Raw genomic sequence first — 21059 nt, forward strand, 5'->3', positions numbered from 1 at the left:
AGCAGGCGCAACCCCAGTCCAATCCACAAATTCTTGTTAGACCACCTTCCCCCTCATCAGGTTCACAGAGCCCAGGTCACTGCAGATCCAAGAGGAAGTTTTCTAACCCACCTTCCTTTCCTACCAGGGCAGGAAGGGGGAGTAGCCCTAGCAAATTACCTCCTCTCCTGCCATGCATCCCCTTCCCAAACATTCCAGTAGGTACTCGCCTAGGCATTTTCTCAAAGGCTTGGTCAAGCATCACATATGATGGTGGTTGGGTCCTCTCCATTTTAAGCGAGGGTTATCGACTCCAGTTTCGTAAACAACCCCTACAATCAAGGACCCCCATTTTTCTTTCCCACAGTCCAGTCTGGTGGAATTAAGGGAAGAGATGTACACCCTTTTGCAGAAAGGGGCAGTGGGGTTTTAGACGATCAATCTCCCGCCTTCTACTCCCAAATCTTCCTGATCACCAAGAAAAGCAGGACATTTCAAATCATTATCAATCTATTCCTGCTCAACCAGTTTCTGTCAGAGGAAACCTTCAAGATGGATTGTCCCTCCATCTCAACAACCTAGAAATGAAAGCAGTATTTCTAACATTGCAAGGGTGCATTGTCCTGGGTTTGGAACCTTTTCATCTGGGCAGCCTCAGAGAATGTCACAATCCGAGTTTGCCATATTCCAGGCAAGATGAATGTATTAGCGGACAGTCTGTCCAGAACAGACCAAGCTGACCTCACAGATTGGTCTTTTCACCACTCAGTAATATTGTCCCTATTTTCCCTTTGGGGAAGACCTCTAGTGGACCTGTTTCTGACCAAGCTCAACAACAAACTTCCCTTTTACATATCTCCTGCCCTGGATCAGAAAGTATTGGTAGTCAGTGCATTCAGCTTCTAGTGGGATTGCCTATTCACATATGCCTTCCCACCTTTCCAACTGTTTCCACAAGTTCTGCAAAGAGACCGAACTTCTGCTGCTTGGATCATTCTCATTGCCCCATTGTGGCCCCAATGACCATGGTTCATCGATCTCCAAGACCTCTTGATAGATTGACCCAGGTCTCTACTGCACAGGAGGCATTTCCTGTCATAACACCAGGGATCCCTTCATAACAACAGCCCAGACATTCTCCACCTTTACGCCTGGCTCATCTCAAATGATCTCTCCATCAAAGCATGTTTTCAGAGAGTCACCAGTTGCATCATTCAATCCAGGAGAGCTTCTACATACAAAGTTTATGATGCCAGGTAGAGAATCTTTCAATCCGTTCATCTGTAACTTACATTGCTGATTTCCTTTTGTTCCTCTTTGAGACCAAAAGATGTTCAGTATCCACTATCAAAGGTTATCGAGCTGCCATCTCCAACACACTTAAATTCTCACAGGGCACAGACATCAGTTCAGATCCACATCTTGCCGATCTTTTTTTTTTTTTTTTTTTTTTTGAGTTTCAGAGACCTGTCTCCTGCTCCCTTGTGCCAGATGAAATCTTTCCTTTCTTCTTCGGTCATTAACCAAAGCACCTTATGAACCTTTGAGTGAAGCTTTCTTCTTCGATTTCACTCAAAACTTTGTTCCTTCTCACCCTTGTCTCAGTGACATGAAGAAGCAAAATTCATGCTTTGTCCATTGACACTGGTTGTCTTATGTTTAATGGAAATTATGACTCCATTTCCCTTCTCTGCCAACCTGGTTTTCTAGCAACAAAAATATTAAGTAGGAAATTTCTCTTTCTCCTTATTAAGGGTTTCATAGACATTTCAGCTACCACTATCTCCTGGTGGATTGTCAAGACAACCAAACAAGCCTATGAGTCTCTCACCGCTCGAGACCTCACCTTTATGAAACTTAATGCCCATGGGGTCTGAGCCACTGCTACCTCATGAGCTTCCTTTAACACATTAACCCCTAGCGACGACTTTACGGGGCAGGAGGTAGTAGCCTACTGCCAAGCTCTGTAGCATCATAGTCATGCATGATACACTAAAGTGGGTGGTATTATAGAAAGGTAGACAGATGTAGCTCTACAATGATACCAAATAATCTGGAATATCTAGTTGCACTACGCAATACAGATAGAAAAACCTCATTTTTTGGACCCAACTTTTTTACCCAAAATTCGCCTATGGTTGGAATCCGATTTTGTGTCCGGATTTTATACTTTTTGGTCTCAGATCTACGGCAAACTGGTATGAACTGCAAACAGACAGATGAGCCTTTGCAAAAAGTAGGATAAGATGGGCATTTGGAATAAAGAGTGGTCTCCATACAGAAATAATGGCTCCTTTTAGCAACAAAAAAAGAAGTCCAACTTTTACCCTTCTGCTCATGCGTGAGTCAAATAGCCAACTAAAAACAATGTTTCTAACACAACTAGGCAGTATGTTATTGAAAGATGACCAGGAATTTGATGTTTTCGAGTCTATTCAGAAATAGCTTTCAAAATGTGTTTCCTACTCGATTTTCAGGCAAAAATCACAAAAAGCTCCAGGGGTTAATGTGTAAAACATTCTTCTCTGGAGGATATCATGAAAGCAGGTTTTTGGCACTCTCATAATACTTTTTCTTCCTTTTACCTCTGCTCATTAGCACAAGGGAGCACAGGTTGTTTTTCTTTTTTTCTGGGCCCCATTGTTATGGCACAGCATGATCCTTGGAGAGAAATGAACATTCTGTAGAAATGGACCTTTCCCTCTAAGTTGAGTACATTTAATTCTGTTTTTGATCAGTCTGACATCAGCCTACCCACTTTACTGCCACATTCAGCTAAGCAATAGCAACAGGATAGGTAATTGCTGCATTTAAAATGCAGTTTGTCTGGATGTAAAACTAATGTTAATTATGCAATACTTACCTGTCGCTATGGCTGAATACCCTCCTCCCACCCAGTTCTGATATCTTGCATAATTGTCGTCTGTGAAAAAATGACATAAAGGTACATCTGTGTTACAGAGTGGTGTACAAAAGGTCAAAGGGTCATACTGACTCAGCAGTCAAAATGAACAGCATATGGAATTGCCTTAATCCAGGCACTGACTGCTCAGTATAGTGTATGCATCAGCTATCTGTCAGTTTAGTTGTAAGATGCCATGAAAAGAATTTTGCATTGCACTTACAAGTACCTTCTGAACATTTTAATACAAACATAAGAAAATGCCATATATATTTATAAATTGAGTCAAATTGCAAACAACAAAGATCCTGATCTGCCATTGCATAATGCAGATCGGGATCTATGTTGTTTGTTCTACTGATTACTCCTAACAAACTGTATAGAACCAGTTCTACGATTGCATAATGTGCTGACAGATCTGGGTCTGTGCAGTTGAACTCATCTTATAAGCAAGCTTATATGGTAGTTTTGTTACTAAATTTTGTTGGCGTTTCTCAGAAATATCAGACATGGTTCCTGTACTTAGTACTTGAAAAGAAGAAATGATATTTATTTGGATTTCTAGAAATTCTTTTCGGCCAGTAGAGGGCAGGTTCAATTGGAGGGACTCTTTCTACTGGCTGAGAGGGTCAGAAACTGGTAGGTTTCCAGACGTAAAGATTTATACTTCTTCGGAGGTTCATTGTATTCTTCCACTCTCCACCTTATTGAAATAATTTTTCCTTGTTAATTAGTATTTACAGTTGTTTAACCTCACAGTTGTTTTGACTCAAGATGCACACTTGAAAAGTGAGGGATGTTACTCTTTCTGAAAAAGAAAACTCGGTTGAAAATATGCATCTAACACAACTAAATAAACACCAGAATTGCATCCAGTATTCTTTCATTGTAAAAGAATATTAAAAAAATGTTATGTAATTGTTATGATTTTGCAAGCCAGGCTATAATTCAGTCTAGTTCCACTTACTACTGGTATGTAACATGACAGGCAGATAAATACACAATGGAGATATTAATTTTTAGGCAATATATTTGGAAGAAAAAATTTTTAGCACACAAACTGTACAAACAGCAAGAAAAGTCTTTTTGATTCATTGATGTTGAATCTTGTTTTGGATTGATTGGGCTACCTCATTGAATAACAACATTAATAGATTTTGATAGTTTTTTTTTTTTGTTTATTAATATTATGCTCAATGTAACTAGTCATTACCATCAATATGCCACTTAAAAGTAGGTCACTGTAGCATATTTAGCTTCACATAAACATAGCCAGTAATGTTTGCTGTCTTCAGAACATCCATATTTATTTCAGGTCATGTGATTGTTTGTAATGTTTGCTTTCTTCAGAACATCCATATTTATTTCAGGTCATGTGATTGTAATGTTTGCTGTCTTTAGAACATCCATATTTATTTCAGGTCATGTGATTGTAATGTTTGCTGTCTTTAGAACATCCATATTTATTTCAGGGCATGTGATTGTAATGTTTGCTGTCTTTAGAACATCCATATTTATTTCAGGTCATGTGATTGTAATGTTTGCTTTCTTCAGAACATCCATATTTATTTCAGGTCATGTGATTGTAATGTTTGCTGTCTTCAGAACATCCATATTTATTTCAGTCATGTGATTGTAATGTTTGCTGTCTTTAGAACATCCATATTTATTTCAGGTCATGTGATTGTAATGTTTGCTGTCTTCAGAACATCCATATTTATTTCAGTCATGTGATTGTAATGTTTGCTGTCTTCAGAACATCCATATTTATTTCAGGTCATGTGATTGTAATGTTTGCTGTCTTCAGAATGTCCATATTTATTTCAGGTCATGTGGTTGTAAAGTTTGCTGTCTTCAGAACATCCATATTTATTTCAGGTCATGTGATTGTAATGTTTGCTGTCTTCAGAATGTCCATATTTATTTCAGGTCATGTGATTGCTCCAATTATGGTCCATGCCTTTTGTAATCACATGGGTTTCCCAGCATTTAATGAGGTGATGGCATACCAGGACAAATCTCTGCGACAGCGTTTGATGTTCAGCTTTGTGCTCGGTCTTGTACTATGGATTTTCCTTCTGTATCCTATGACATCGCCATTCCTTTACAATAATGATATATACAATTCATGAAACATGCCATAGTCTTACTTAAATCATTCAAGATATTACAACTTCAGTTGACAGGATTCTAGTTTTTGTCCAAATAATGCCATATTACTCATTTTATTTGTGCATTAATAAGTGATTGAAACTATTTAGTAACGACTACCATTTTGAAATTGTTGTCTAAATGATATTGTCATTAGACTCTAAACTTTATTGTAGATTATTGTAACGATACATTGCATTGCTGTACTTTCATGTAACATGTCATCTTGTCATTCATTTATTGATGTAGCTATATTTTGGCTTTTGTCATTCCTGTGAAACCATAATACTGTTTATAATGTTATATGCTTTATGGTTCGAATTCAAAGGATTCTTACTGGGTTCTGTCATGTCATTTGCATATCATTTCAGCTTAAATAAATTGGTCATTGTTGGTTCTAGCAGAAGTGAGTGAATGTGTTGAATACAAGTTTAAACTATTTACTATATAAAGCATAAAGAAGTAATTCTAGAAAGGTCATTCAGTTGATGAATCACTTGAATGTTGAACAAGAAGAAGGGAGAGAAAAGCTGAAATGTCTTTGTTCCTACTTGGTAGCATTTCTGAAGAGTTTTTGCAAATTGTGAAATAGTTTCTAAAAAGTAAAATTGTTCTTGAAGTTTTTTTATAGTTTTGTTTAGCAACATATAATGTTATCTGATATAAATCCATAAATTGTGTGGCCAATACTGTACAAGATACAAATATGGAATTACAATGCTTTCTTTAAATGCTGTTATTGGGACCCTTACCTGCATTGTAAATTAGGACACCTTGTAGTGAAGTATTTTCCAACAAGACAGTACCATAATAATATTGCTTACAAAAAAACCCAGATATTTTGGGAAACCACTTTGGCTTTAGAAAAACAATCAAAGGAAATGAATTAAGCAGCAATGAAAGGATAAAAAGTGTTTAATTTAATAGGATCAGTGACCATACCCAAATTATAAGGAGGGCAGTAGAATATTGACGGGCTTTATAGTGAGGGACAATGTACAACCAGTTGGTTCGGAAATAAGATCCTGTGTACTGAAGCCTATAAAATAGTTCCACACATTCAGCACAGCAGAACAAATTGGTGGTACCTTGGGCAGTTGAATGTACAAGTATACGATGTACAGAAGAGAGATTTTGTTAAAAGATTTTGGGTGCAATATTAAATTTTGTAAAAACATTTCAACCATTTTTGTAAATGTCTGAATTATATTAATATGTTTTTTTTTCTTCATTAGTGATATTGTATTTTGTCCCAAAATTATGGAGTAATTTGTAGTACATGTATAATATATTTAAATACGATTATGATTCATCAAGTTTATCTTGGTCTGACAGACAGTGTATAGTGCATAATGGATATTGACGGTGAAGGATGTATTATATGTTGTTGTTTACAATATTAAACCACTTACAGGTATTTACATGTATCTTATTTTGCTTTTGCTAAATAATTAATTAAACCGAAGAGTTAATTATAATCAATTTTATTACCCATGACTTCCTATTAAACTTTACTATTTTTGACAATTTTTAATATTGTATCCATTTACTTACCTTTCCTAGTCAATTAAATTAATTGTATCATTTTCGTGAGTTTATTTCCATTCCGAGTTATTGTGTTGTATTTTTATATGACCAACATAAGATGGAGTGCGAGTGCATCATGTTATGATGTCTATACATACATTGGTCTGTTCCCTTTTTATTTCTGCACAAGTCAAGTTCTCCACCATCTGCCATTACCAGACTATGTAAATAGTTTGCATTTGGGGTCAGAGGTTGTGGTTACTGTATTTGAAAAATGGTTTATGCACAGTAACATTAATTCTGCATCACAGACCTGGATCAAACTGTGTGGTTGGCAGGCACTTTGGGTAAAGAAGTCTCTCAGTTTTTTTAGAAGGTTAAAGGTCACTATGACAGAAACAGGATGCACAAAAATTTTAATTCAGTGTCACAGACCTGGACTCAATTTTTTGGATGATTTGAACTTGGGCTAAGGTAGAAACATTGACTTGGGGATCAGAAAGTTAATGATCAAGTCATCAACTGAAAAAAAGGAAAGTTTCTCTGTTACAATTTCATTGCATTTTTTACTTTCATCAGACTTTGTAAATGGCTTAAATGAAACCTATTGATTTGGGTGATCAAGGTAACTGTGACTGAAAGAAAGTAAAATGAATTTTGCATAATACTTATAACATTTTGTGAAGACCATGCACCTTGACCAAACATTACTGGAGGGTTTCCACTTAAGGAAGATATCTATTTATTTTGGGGTCAAAAGATCACAAGCTAAGGTCATTGTGACCCAAAACAAATATGTTTTGAAAATTACTTTTGTTCCAAAGTTGGTTCCTTGACCAAACATTGCTGATAGCTAACTTTAAGCTTGCACTTGAGTAATAAAGTAACCTATACATTTAGATATGAAAAGGTGCAAGGCTAGTCTGATACGAAAAAGGTAGTTTCTGCACATTATGTTTAGTTCAGGACACATACCTTTACTTAGGTCAAGGTCATTGATCAATGTGGGCCAATAATCTCAGAAGTCAGCCATGCTTAGTTAGTGCCTGCGCAAGAGACTGTTAAACATGGGGTATGTGTATAATGCATCATTCATTGACACTCTTGTTTGGAGAAAGAATCAAGAGAAAAAGTACTGTAGTTGTTGTCAACTATCAATGCTATCATTGGCAGTATTGTTACTGGTGTCATCATTATTGTTATGGTGAAATTGGATGTTAATAATTTGAAAACTGTTCAGTTGATTTGTTGAGAAACTTGTCATTTATGGTAATAAACTAATTAAAATTTGATTAGTCATATCTGCTGTAATGTTCACTGTTATATAGTGGTGACCGTGTCTCAACAACCATTCTTATTTCCCCCTGTACAACTTGCCCTATAAAACTGTTGTATTTGTACATATCAGTGACCGTGTGTTTCCTTATCAGACATGAGAGTTTTACTGCATAAAGTGGTCACTTGCTTTCTTTGGTCAATGACCATTTTTTTCCCACCCAAACATGAGTGTTTTACTGCATAAAGTGATCACTTGCTTTCTTTGGTCAATGATCATTTTTTTCCCACCCAAATATGAGTGTTTTACTGCATAAAGTGGTCACTTGCTTTCTTTGGTCAATGACCATTTTTTCCCCACCCAAACATGAGTGTTTTACTGCATAAAGTGGTCACTTGCTTTCTTTGGTCAATGACCATTTTTTCCCCACCCAAACATGAGTGATTTACTGCATAAAGTGGTCACTTGCTTTCTTTGGTCAATGACCATTTTTTTCCCACCCAAACATGAGTGTTTTACTGCATAAAGTGGTCACTTAAGGATATTAGCCATGCAGATGAAGTATTTGTTTTCCCCAAGAAAAGCATTTTGAAGTAAAGACGTCATGTGAAGTGCTGTACAACTTATCTTGCTTATATTCTCCATAGTCTATTCAGTCTGTCACTGTAACATTACATTGGTTAGTTTGACCATTGTTATTTGAAGAAATGAATAAAAGTACACTATTGCTTAGAAATTCCATTTGGGATTAAATGCATGAAACAAATCATTATTCCTATAGCCATCTTCCTATCGGGTGTGATTTGTGTTGTGTGCATTTATTACCATACTAAGTGTGTTAACCAAAAAAGATTAATGGAGGACTAATTTTACACTGAATTTTGTTTATCAGATTTGACCTATTCAGCAATTACTATCTGTGTTTTGCATATTAAGAGTTTGAAATCAAGATCATGCTGGAGATGAAAATATTGAGGCATTTAATCATTAGATTACTAATCCAAAAAAAGATAATGGACCAGAACTAGAGTAACATTTATATATATATTCTTTTCGTATTCAATAAAGGTGCTGCTAAATTGTGCAGGAACAGAAGTGAGTTCAAGAACTCGTGTACATTTGATAGTAAATACATGATGAGAACAGTTTGAAGGCAAAACAGGACTCAACATGACTTGTCAGTCGTTTGGTTGGCACTTTATATATTGTACCATCAGCTGGGCTTGCTGCCTCCTTACCTTGTATATAATCAAATATGTTTGACATGAAAAAGAGGGGGACAGCTTAAAGAAATTAAATATGGAAAAATCTTTTCCCCCAGAGTTAGTGAATGACAGCTTTTATATGGTGAATTTATTGAAATAGAAAATTATGCAAACTGCCTGAAATAGTAATAAGAAGAAGAAGAAGAAAGAAAAAAAATAGTTACAGTATTCAGTGCATGAACCAAGTTTCAGAGGTGAACTGCATTCGGAGGTAACCTGTGTTCAATGACCAGTTTGACCTCATTCCATGGGTGGCTGCTGTTGACAGGTTTGACTGATTTATTTTTACAATTTCAATTCTATTAGTTCATTACAAAATTGACAAAAATGGCACACAAAAAGTCCTCATGACATCAAATAGTTCTTCATGATACTGTGGTTCAGGAAAAATATTGAAGACTTGTTTTCAGTATTAAGTAAATGAGAATAGAGCAAAGTATAAAATTGTTATGAATATACAGTCATTCTGATGTTAAATAGGTCAGAATAAACCAGATTTTGTCATGACAACCTTTCATGCCATAGGTATTCTCAGTATTTGAATCTGTCACCTATTTTGCTTCTGTGGCAAGAATAATTCCAGATATCCAAGGCTGACCATCTCCACTTCTCTGCATTCATCACTGGACAGTAAAGTCTTGGTTTACATAAATATTCATAGATGACAGAAAATAAATGCATTATATTGCCTGAGATAATAAAATGATTCTGCCTTTTGAAATACAAAGAATAAATGCTTCTTGTTTTTCAGATCAGTTATAGCACCAACAAGTATAAGTAGAATTTTCTGTGTAGTTTATACTGGAGCCAATTTAATCACCTGAAGTGTTTAATGTATGGACAGTTTATACTGGATTCATCCAAATCACTTGAAGTACTTAATGATATGGACATTATATTTGGGATCCAGTCAAATCACTTGAAGTGCTTAATGATATGGGATCCAATCAAATCACTTGAAGTGCTTAATGATACGGACATTTTATATATAGAGCCAAATCACTTGAAGTGCTTAATGATATGGACATTTTATATATAGAGCCAAATCACTTGAAGTGCTTAATGATATGGGATCCGATCAAATCACTTGAAGTGCTTAATGATATGGACATTTTATATATAGAGCCAAATCACTTGAAGTGCTTAATGATATGGACATTTTATATATAGAGCCAAATCACTTGAAGTGCTTAATGATATGGGATCCAATCAAATCACTTGAAGTGCTTAATGATATGGACATTTTATATATAGAGCCAAATCACTTGAAGTGCTTAATGATATGGACATTTTATATATAGAGCCAAATCACTTGAAGTGCTTAATGATATGGGATCCAATCAAATCACTTGAAGTGCTTAATGATATGGAATCCAATCAAATCACTTGAAGTGCTTAATGATATGGACAGTTTAACTGGATCCAAATCACTTGAAGTACTTAATGATATGGACAGTTTATACTGGATTCATCCAAATCACTTGAAGTGCTTACCGGTAATGATATGGACATTATATTTGGGATCCAGTCAAATCACTTGAAGTGCTTAATGATATTGACAGATTACCTTGTAATATACCCAGGATGATACACGCAGACAGGTGGAGTTCTTCATCCCAGATTGTCTTAGAAGGGTGTATAAATACATTTATATGCTTTGGTTTATTGATTCATAAGACTATTGTGCAAGTAGAGTAGAATCTATGAAAACTAGCATAATTCTAATTGTAGTGACAATCTTTCTGAAAGAATTTAATGACTGATTGAGAAATATGTGTAGCATACAGTATACGTGCTTGCATGTTGATGTAGATATATATGTATATGTTATTCATTTTCTCTTGTTCAAATAAAGTCAATCCAGGTTTTGCATTGTCTTTTGTGGTAATTATGATGTGAATAATCAGATGAAAACAATATGTTCATGTATTTGCTCACATAACTCATTTGGCCACAGATATTTTTGTCATTTTCCCCTGAAATAGGGGTAGGAAACATATTTTGGGGGTTAATTCTGAGTACATCCAAATACATCTGCATGCAAGAGTTTTTAGCTTAGACTGATGCCTATTTGTGCTAGAAATGTAGTTTTTTATTGTCTATTTGGCTCATACATGTGCATTAAGGTAAAAGTTGAAGGTTGGGGGTTTGTTTATTGGACCCATCATTTTCATCTCCAGGCCACTTATTACTCCCAGTCCCCAACTTATCCTACTTTCTGCAAAGGCTCACCTGTCTGTGTGCAGTAAAGACCAGTCTGCCTTAGATCACAGGCTAAAAAGTCTAAAATCCAGACACAAAATCCGATTCTGACAATGGGCAAAAAAAATCAGGTCTCTAAAAATGTTTTCCTCAGCATTTTGTAATGCGAGTAGAAAGTCCAGATTATTTGGTATAATTGTAGAGCTACATTTGTCTGCTTTTTTGTAATACCACCTACTTTGGTGTACCTTATTTGACCTTGACAATACAGAGCTTGGAAGTAAGGTACAGCCTCATCATGCCTACAGGCGGGATTGGGGCTGAATGAGTTAGGGTCATTTGAGTCTCGGTATTATCGAGTCATCAATGGATATCTTAATTTTGGTCTACAACCAAAGCTGTAAAACAAAATAGTTGTTGATGTCAGTCTCTTTCGTTGTGTCACAGTGTAATATTTATGCTCATATATGTTTATTAGAGGTGAATATTGTAGAATGCCAAGCATTGGTCATGGCATATATAGCAGCATATACCTATTATGCCCCATTGCATCTTAACCATTCTTGCTGCCTAGTTCATAGGTAACGATTTGCAGGTTTCATTGTAGCTACCCTCATTGGAGGGTCTAACTTTGTACATGCACATTTAGCTCTAAAGTTTTGCATCCTGTATACATACTGTTGTTATATATGAAATCATGAAATTTGTTGATCAGAACCTCTTATTACAAAATAGGACATTGTGACCCATATTTTTGGCTTGCCTGGCTTTGAATAAGTTGTGTGTATTAGTTTATTTCTTAAGATCTGTTCATGCTAGAATCATCTAAATTGATGATTATGCATCTCAGTCAGGATAACGTTTACAACAAAAGAAAGTCACTTTGACCTACATTTCACATTTAACTAGCTTAGGTTAAGTTTTTGTCTTGTAACTCATGGCCACAAGTTGTTTTGCATTCAGTATACATAACTTATACACCTAGAATCATGAGACTTGGTGAGTGATAAATCTTGATCATTATTATAGAATTCTCACACAATCCCATTTGTTTATACCCCACCCTCCAAATTTTAAAAACAAAAGGCATCAAGGATATAAAAAATGCACAAAACTAGTCATTTCATTCATTGATTTATAAGGTCTAACCTGATTGCCACAAGGAGGTCCCAAACACTGTCATCTTGTTGAAGTTTCAAATCAAAATGGATTATCTTTAGCAACACAGTTACCATATTTGCTTGAACCAGTCATTGTTTTCAAGCAACAGATGTGATGTAGTTCACCATCTTTGAAAATCTTAATTATTTCATAAATTTTGGATTCACATCTCTTGGAATACATTTATACAGAAGTTCCTTCTATTTATTTCAATTTGTTTTAGAAATATTACAACTAGACATTGCAAATATTGGATGCAGACGACAGTTTTTACTGAAACAGACTGTTCTAGAAACCAGAAATGGACAGTGGGCAGTCTGTTTGCTTAATTACATTGCAAGCTTCCACTGGCATTGAAATGCCAATAATTGAATGTTAGAGACACCTAAATGAAATTATAAATCAATGCATAAAATTACTAAGGTTTGTGCATTTTTTATATCCTTGATGCATTTTTTTTTTAAACTGGTAGGGGTACAAACAAACAGGAGGGCATGTCAATACTATACACCCAAATCACAAAAATATCACTGTGACCAACATTTCATGCTTCACTTGATTGGATTCACTTTGTATTTACTTTTAAATAAGTCTCAAGCACTGTTCAAGGTAAAATTGTCAAATGATTGTATATATTTCTGTTAGTACCACAGCTTTACCACAAAAGAAAGTTACTGTGATCTACGTGTTATAGTTGGCAAGATTTGGTTACATTTGCATGTTTAGCTTGTAACCACATAAGTTTTATGCATCCTGTGTACCTGAAATCGTGAATTTTGGTTCAGAAATGCATTTTATTGTTGTTGTTGTGGGGTTTAACACCATTTTTCAGCACACGATAGGCTATGCATGGCGGCCAGTATTAATGGTGGAGGAAGAACTCGGGGGTGGGGGTGGGGGGAACCCCGGGAAGAACCACCGACCCATGAGAAGCTACTGACAAGCAAAATGCATCTTGAATACTACACATACATCACAAATTTTGGTTACTGTGACCCATATATAATTCTTCACTGACTTTGCTTATATTTTGTGTTGCATCCATTGATGCAAGAATCATTATATTAGATTTAAAATTTCATGCATTTTGAGCTCATGCACATTTCCAGGATATTAATGATATTTCCTAATAAAAATTATATAATTTAGTGATTTTGAGATTTTTATGTGTCACCAAGAAAAAGTTTTTGAGGTGAGACAGTACTTTGTAATCCAGCTTTTCACATTACATACTGTATGTATTCGCTTACAAGACTGCACTGTGAAGTGTCGAATTTTGAATTACAGAAAATTTTAAAGTTGAATGCATTTAGCAATTAAAGTCTTATCGCATTTAAGCCAGAGAAGTCTTTGTGAAAGGTCACTTCGAACTTTCGTCGTTCATCTCCCCCCCCCCATGTCAGTGTAAACTTCAAAGGAACAATATTTCCGACCCAGTGAAATTGACCGGGTATCTTAAAACAGTCTTTAGAAGAAAATATTTGAGCTACCAACCCTAACCGCTTGGTAGGAACCACTTATCATATTTTCAAAGGGAAAATTGTCACGCACTGTCATACACAGATTCTGAGCTGTCTAAATCTGATGAAAGAAATTATTTCTTTGAGAAGATTAGGGACCCTTGCCTACGATTGGGTAGAATAAATTAGGGCATATACTTTAGAGCAATCTGACTTTAAAGTGACGACCCTAGTGTAAATTCTTTAGTCTGAACTTTTCCTAGATGGGAAAACTTAGTCGACTCCGTGGAAGCCTAAAGATTAGTGCTTTCCTCGTGAAACAAGAAAGGGACCAGTTGGTCGTCGTGTATAAGGAGAGGCATGTTTACTGCTAGGACGCGCAAGTCCTGAGAAAATACAGCGACAAGGTACGCAATTTTAGTTTCACGCAATATTGTATTATTTGATGGCTTGTTTTAAGCAAATGTGTTTGCTATGACTAGGTTTCTATACTATGTATCGTTTATTCAGTTCATGGAAATGTATTGATGTCAGAGTTGTTATGCGACTTGCTTTATTCAATTTCATGAAAATATGTTGATGCTAGAGTTATTATGCAATATATTTTATTCAATTTCATTGGAAGTGTCGATGATAGAATTGTTATGCAATTTATCTTTTCATTATACAGTTATTAGTTCATTGGTAGAATTGATCGCATGCGATCCAAATGTTAATATGTGTAAGATTTCATATGGTTATATGAAATAACTTCCTTTGTTGTTAAAACGATACAGATCATCGTGAGTTAACGATAATTACCTTATTATACCTGATTTTGTAATGCTTGGATAATCTTGTAGTTAAGGAATGCCGTGAGTTACCTTTCTTTTGAATTTCACGCAATAGTGATCGAACATGTAGTCGCATATGTAAATTAATACGGTAATACTTAGTAGTCGTTCACGTGGTAATTTAAGGCTTGCCATTGGAAGCTAGGTCAATATCCTACCATACTAAGTCAGAATTTACATGGTGTTTGGATAGCCACAGGCTCTAAATAACGATTAAGTGAATTGTACGTGCCTCTTGAACAGAAGGTATACGGTATTATGGGGTAAATTTGTCCTTTAAGGAACAGCTTTCAGAGAGAAGGACGAAACAGTCCGAAGACAGGAGTACGGGGAAAGGAGAGAAAGAAGGACGAGGTCAGAATAACCATTTAACCATTAGAGGTAAACCTGACAACACAATTTCAATTGACTCGTCGTCACCATACAGTTGGGATACAGAATTTGAGCGGCAACCAGTAGCAGCATTTGAACCTGTCTCTATGGATTTCGTACATACAATCCTGATGAAGAGTGCACCAAAGTCATGTGAACTTGACGTAATTCCAACATCACTGCTGCTTGAGTGCATAGATCCAGTATTGCCTTCACTAACTGATCTTATTAATACTTCACTCTCATCCGGGGAATTCCCATCATTTTTCAAAACTGCCATTGTAAAGCCTCTGCTGAAGAAACCAACACTAGACCATAACGATTTAAGGAACTACCGCCCAGTTTCTAATCTCCCATTCATATAAAAAATCTTAGAAAATGTTGTTCTATCCCAGCTTATATCTCATTTGAATTTAAACAGTCTTTTTAGCAATGTACAATCTGCGTATCGCCCTTGCCACAGTACTGAAACTGCTCTTCTAAAAGTAGTTAATGACATTCTCTCTGCTTTAGATAGCGAAAATATTACAGTCCTCACCCTATTTGTCTGCAGCATTTGACACAATAGACCATGACATATTACTTCACCGTCTCCAGCATGTATTTGGCATTCATGATACAGCCTTACTGTGGTTCAAGTTCTACTTGGTCAACGGAAACAAATTGTATCTGCAAATGGAATACACTCCAGCCCAGTTGATCTATGTTGTGGTGTTCCACAGGGGTCTGTTCTTGGACCTGTTCTCTTCATTCTATACACTCAACCGCTCTCAAGTGTCATAGATCATCATCCAGTGTCTCACCAATTGTATGCTGATGACACCCAAATATATAAATCTAGCCACCCAACTGAAGTTGATGCTACCATCCAAGGTGTAGAGAGGTGCATTTCTGATGTGAAATCATGAATGACGTAACAAGCTGCAAATGAATGATGATAAAACTGAGGCCATTCTGATCAGAACACAAAGACTTTCTCATTCACATCCTTTACCTCAAACAATAAATATCAGCAACAACAACATCAAATTCACACAATCAGTACGAAACCTAGGTGTTATTCTGGACAGTACTCTCACATTGCACCAACATGTCATGAACATATGCAAGGCTGCATATCTTGAGCTGAGACACATCAGCTCCATTCGCAAATATCTTTCAGTTGATGCCACTAAAACACTTGTGTGTTCATTGTACTTTCAAGACTGGACTATTGTAACTCAATTCTGTCTGTTTCATCTCAATATATACTCCAGAAACTTCAAAAAGTTCAAAACACAGCTGCTAGGATCATACTTAGAGTACCACGATATGAGCACACCTCCGCGCTGCTCTGTACCTTACACTGGCTATCCATTCGATCCAGAATCAAACACAAAATTTGTTCTCTGTGCTACGTTTCACTGACGGACTCCAGTCCAACATCCGACCTCACCCATGTGTACACACCAGCAAGATACATACGCTTCTCTTCTGTCATTATTCCCACTATGAAAACAAAGTCATATGGACAGCGTTCTTTTGCATACCCGGGCCCAACAACGTGGAATGAATTGCCCACTGAACTTAGACACAAACAGACAGTGATCCCATTCAAGATTGCTCTCAAAACTCACTGATTTCGACTGCAAGAACAAACTTAAAGACCTAATAATGTTTCCTACCTTAAATATTTTCAGCATGTTTTTTATGTTTTCTAATTTCATGGTGTTTGTTTTTGTAATCATATCATTACATATGTTTTTTGTTATAGGTGTTGTCTAATGTTGTAAAGCGCTTAGAGCTTCTAAAGATTAGGCGCTATACAAAATCCTCATTATTATTATTATTATTATTATTATTATTATTATTATTATTATTATTATTATAAAAGGACCAGGAATTCAATGAAGGGGCAGAACCTAGAGTTTGGAAGGATGAACTAGGAGACGTTGATATACGGTCAAAGTGAATGAAGGTAATGCAATCAAATCGTGGACATTGCGCTCTCTTCACCTATCGTTATGATGATGTAATAAATCCAAATTGGACACACCTATTAAATTCTACTTATATAATCTAATTTGAATTTGAATTACCGTTTTAATTTGTTCTGATTAAATTTGTTATTTTTTTTTTTTGTCAAAGGGGGCTTGTATTGTTTATTTCTTACCAGTATTCTCGCTCAGTTCTCTTTTGAAATTCCATTCTTCTTTCACTCCCGCCGGGCTATAATATCGAGGGAGGTCATCCTCTGGATAACGCAGCCAAACCCAATTAACCACCCCTCTTTATAAGAGGGCGACTTTACATGCACAGACCCATATCAGCCATTGCATAATGTGCCAGCAGATCTGACTGTGCAGATTGTTAGGAGTAATTGGTAGAACAAACACCACTGAACCTGATCTGCAGGTGCACTATGCTTTGGCAGATCTGGATCTTTATTGTTTGCAGTTTGAATTGCCTTATAGCCAGTATATACTGTATTTGGAAATGTTTGACCAGAACTGGTTAGTATAGATAGCATTTACAAAATAAATGCTAAATGGTGTCTTACAGGGACTATATATTATTTTGGATTACATCCATCTTGTTTAAATATCATTTTAAAGACAATCTTATTTGAAATATTTTATACTTGAACTATTGTAATTTTAGTCTCTTTTTCTTTTGAATACATATTTTTATAAATTAGTCTGCTTATCTCTAAAAATACACAATCTGCAAATCTTATGTATGATATAAGGCCTAGTGTTTTCTCTCCCTATACTGAGTTGGAAGTTGACCAATAATGTTTCACACAGTTGTGTTTACTCCAAAAGCAATTACAGTGTCATCTATTTTGAAAATATTTGCTCAGTAATCCATGGATATGACTTGTATGTTACTAGGGCAGTGCACTAGAATGTTTAATCATGCCACTGTTTTTATAACTAGATATGATAGAGCTTACTTTCAAAGATGTATAGTGTTGGACTTGGGTCCATGCTAGAGCCTTTCAAACTATCCATCACAAACATTGCCATAATTAACAATCATAATTCTATAATACTTCTAAAATTACTCCAGGCAATGTGTATCTACAAAGATCTTGCATGTTGTAAACATTATATAGATCCTTACAGTGATTGGTTTTGACATATATAGCAAAGAATATGTGAGCAAAAATTTCTTCAAAGCAAGAAATATATGCTATTTTTTGATCACACAACTACTGGAGCATTGTGGCAGAAGATGATAGAAAATAGTTAAACAAAAATTGGCACATTTTGGAGAATAAGAGAAAGTGGGTTAAGGGATATCAAAGGTAATTTGGAGCAGATATATTCTTCAGGCGGAGAGATTGGAAAGGAAATTGAGTGAAACTATAGAATGCACATTAATACAAATACGCAAGAGAAACAAATTCCTGGATACAGAACTACCTTCATGACAGTTTGCAGTTGCCATACTTTGTGGATACCTAGCACTTGGGATAAAGAATGAACCCTAATGATTTGGGTCGGAAGATCAAATGTTAAGGTGATTGACGGAAAGAGGAAAATGGTTTATGCCAAATATTTGTTATTTTTGTAGGAACCTAGTAAATATGAAACAGCTATTAGTAATAAATGAGATTTGCAGCTTCCCACTGCTGCATTTGTAATTGTCAAATCACTGCTGGTTTGTGCTAACTCAGATAGGCATTATTGAGCAACTTCATTGATGATTTTGTCATCTGGGGCTGACATTGTGGCTGTGGATGGAAATATATCTGCTTTTGATTTGACCTCCATTCCCAGAGTCACTAATCGACGTACTCAATCTCAAACACATTGGATTGCCTGCAATCCAAGATTTTTCAACTGCTCCGCAGCAGCACATTTAATGCTATAAACTACTCACATTGCAACTTGCCTAGCGATTGGTGCAGCATGCAAGTTAAATGCCACATGAACCTTTTGGGCTTCCTTGAACAAACCCTGGACAATATCACTGAGACCATTTCCATAATATGAGATCTTTGACTGGATCATGATCATCATGGCGATACTTGGGGATGTTTTTTGGAACGATTTTGCAAAGAATGCAAAGTGCCTCAGAATTTGTCATTTGTGCACGTACGTTCATCATATACATTATCAATGTCTTCATTGAGATCGTGTGTTAATGAGCCTCGGGTCCATGATGTTGTCTGTAACCAATGACAAATTGACACAGTCTTGTTTATGACTCCCGTGTTTTTTGCCAGTGCAAACTGACCATACAAGCATTTCCAATCAGTCCAAAAATTGGTGGATCTGTTGCTGGTCTATGGTAACAAAAATCAACAATTGGCAAATGTTGCACCTTGCCGATACCGTCACCTTAGTAATACCCTCACCTTGCTTCGTAAAGTGTTGTCTAAGATATGTGAGCAACATGTCACAGCTCGTCAAACTTTTTTCCAAATACCCACTTAATCCAATTTTAGATGTTTTAATTCCATGTTTTCTTTTACTTTTTTCCTATACATAACTTTACAGTCCTTGGGGAACTCAGCAGCCTTGCAAATGTCTGTTTCAAGCCCGCTGTGAAGACTTCTCATGTGGAATGTCGCGACTGCAACGTTTTTTGAGTCGTTTACGAACATTTATTTAATTGTGGAGAAGTTCCAGATGTCTGCAGGCAGTGTTGTCGCATCAGTCAATATCTACTGTGGCATTACTGGCTGATTTTGTCATTGTGTACATTTATCATGGTTGTCAAATTGCTTTGACCAAACTGGCTCGGTATTTTCTTTCGGTGGCGAGGTTGCTTCTCGGTTCACTAACCAGTTTGATTGTGAGGAAACTATACGGGTGTCTGGTGACCACCAAGAACATATTTTCGAAGAGGTGCCACACCAGACCCAATTGCTGTTTGTAAGGCCATGCGCGTCAACCTCACGAAATCGTTAGATAACATATATCACGTTTGTTTTTGTGCTGACGGTTGGGGAAACTATTCTTGTGCGGTTGTCTTGCCGGTCACGTTTCACAGCATCGTACAGGACAATATTATTTTCGCCTGGGTCAGGGTTGTCAACGGCAGGGGCTTTACCGATCGTGGAAAAAAGCTCAGTCGTATGCGACAAAATCTCTGCGTACATCATAACATGATTGATCATCCGCAGATGGTGCAATAACATACAAATGATCCCACTTTAACCATCGCATAATTAGACTCAGCAATAATTACGGTGTTACGAAATACCCAAATTCACCCAAATCCACACCAAATCGCATTGTGTCTACCGTCTCATCTCTAAATTGCAATGCTCCCCTCCCTTCCCTGATTTTTAATAAACCCGTGATTTATTGATATGTAACGAGTCAAGTGGAATTATACATAAGGTTAAAATATTTTTTTCTTCAATTTTTTTTAACAATTCTTTTTCCACAAACCGATATTTTCCTAATAAAAACCATCAACCTGTTATCTTACTTACCAAATTCGGTAAAGGTTTAAGATTAATGTGAGTTATTTGACTATAAATACTTTCTTATATAAAGGCATTAGGTGTACGGAGAGAGACAAATGAAGACGTACTTAATAGGATACATACACATATACTGTTGTATAGTTTTAATGTTATGCTTCAAAACTTATGTGTTAGCTTCGAAACATGTGACACCATCGCAAAAAGGCAAGAGTTGAGGCGCATAGCAAGGATGTGAAGAGCGGTAAAGTCGCAAGCGATAATGAGCAAAAATACCAACTTTTTTATTTTGCTTTTTTTTTTCTCACAGTTCTATTGGGTTAGATCGGTTAAGACTGATAAGAAACCTATAAATTTATATCACATTAGTCAAAATCGGTGTTTTTTTTACGATTGGTGTGATTCATTTGCCTACATGGAAAGCAGCAGGGAGAGCATTCAGACCTTTTTGTAGAACCATCAAATCGTCAAAGAATCTCTTAGAAAAAACACTTAAAAACGTGATAAAA

At 36.1% G+C, this 21059-nt stretch overlaps 1 protein-coding gene across 2 annotated transcripts in view; it reads left to right on the forward strand.

Moving 5' to 3' along the window:
- Positions 1–10968, forward strand: part of LOC149805118 (CAAX prenyl protease 2-like) — a 55154-nt gene extending 44186 nt beyond the window's left edge. For both annotated transcript variants that reach the window (XM_089947523.1, XM_089947529.1), the window contains one exon: positions 4811–10968. In XM_089947523.1, coding sequence (XP_089803649.1) covers positions 4811–5013 — 203 coding nt within the window. In that variant the 3' untranslated portion in view covers positions 5014–10968. The remainder of the gene's footprint in view (positions 1–4810) is intronic.
- Positions 10969–21059: the final 10091 nt, after the last annotated feature.

This window comes from Sinohyriopsis cumingii, chromosome 2, assembly GCF_028554795.1.
Source record: "Sinohyriopsis cumingii isolate HCF-2022 chromosome 2, ASM2855479v2, whole genome shotgun sequence".
NCBI lineage: Eukaryota > Metazoa > Mollusca > Bivalvia > Unionida > Unionidae > Sinohyriopsis > Sinohyriopsis cumingii.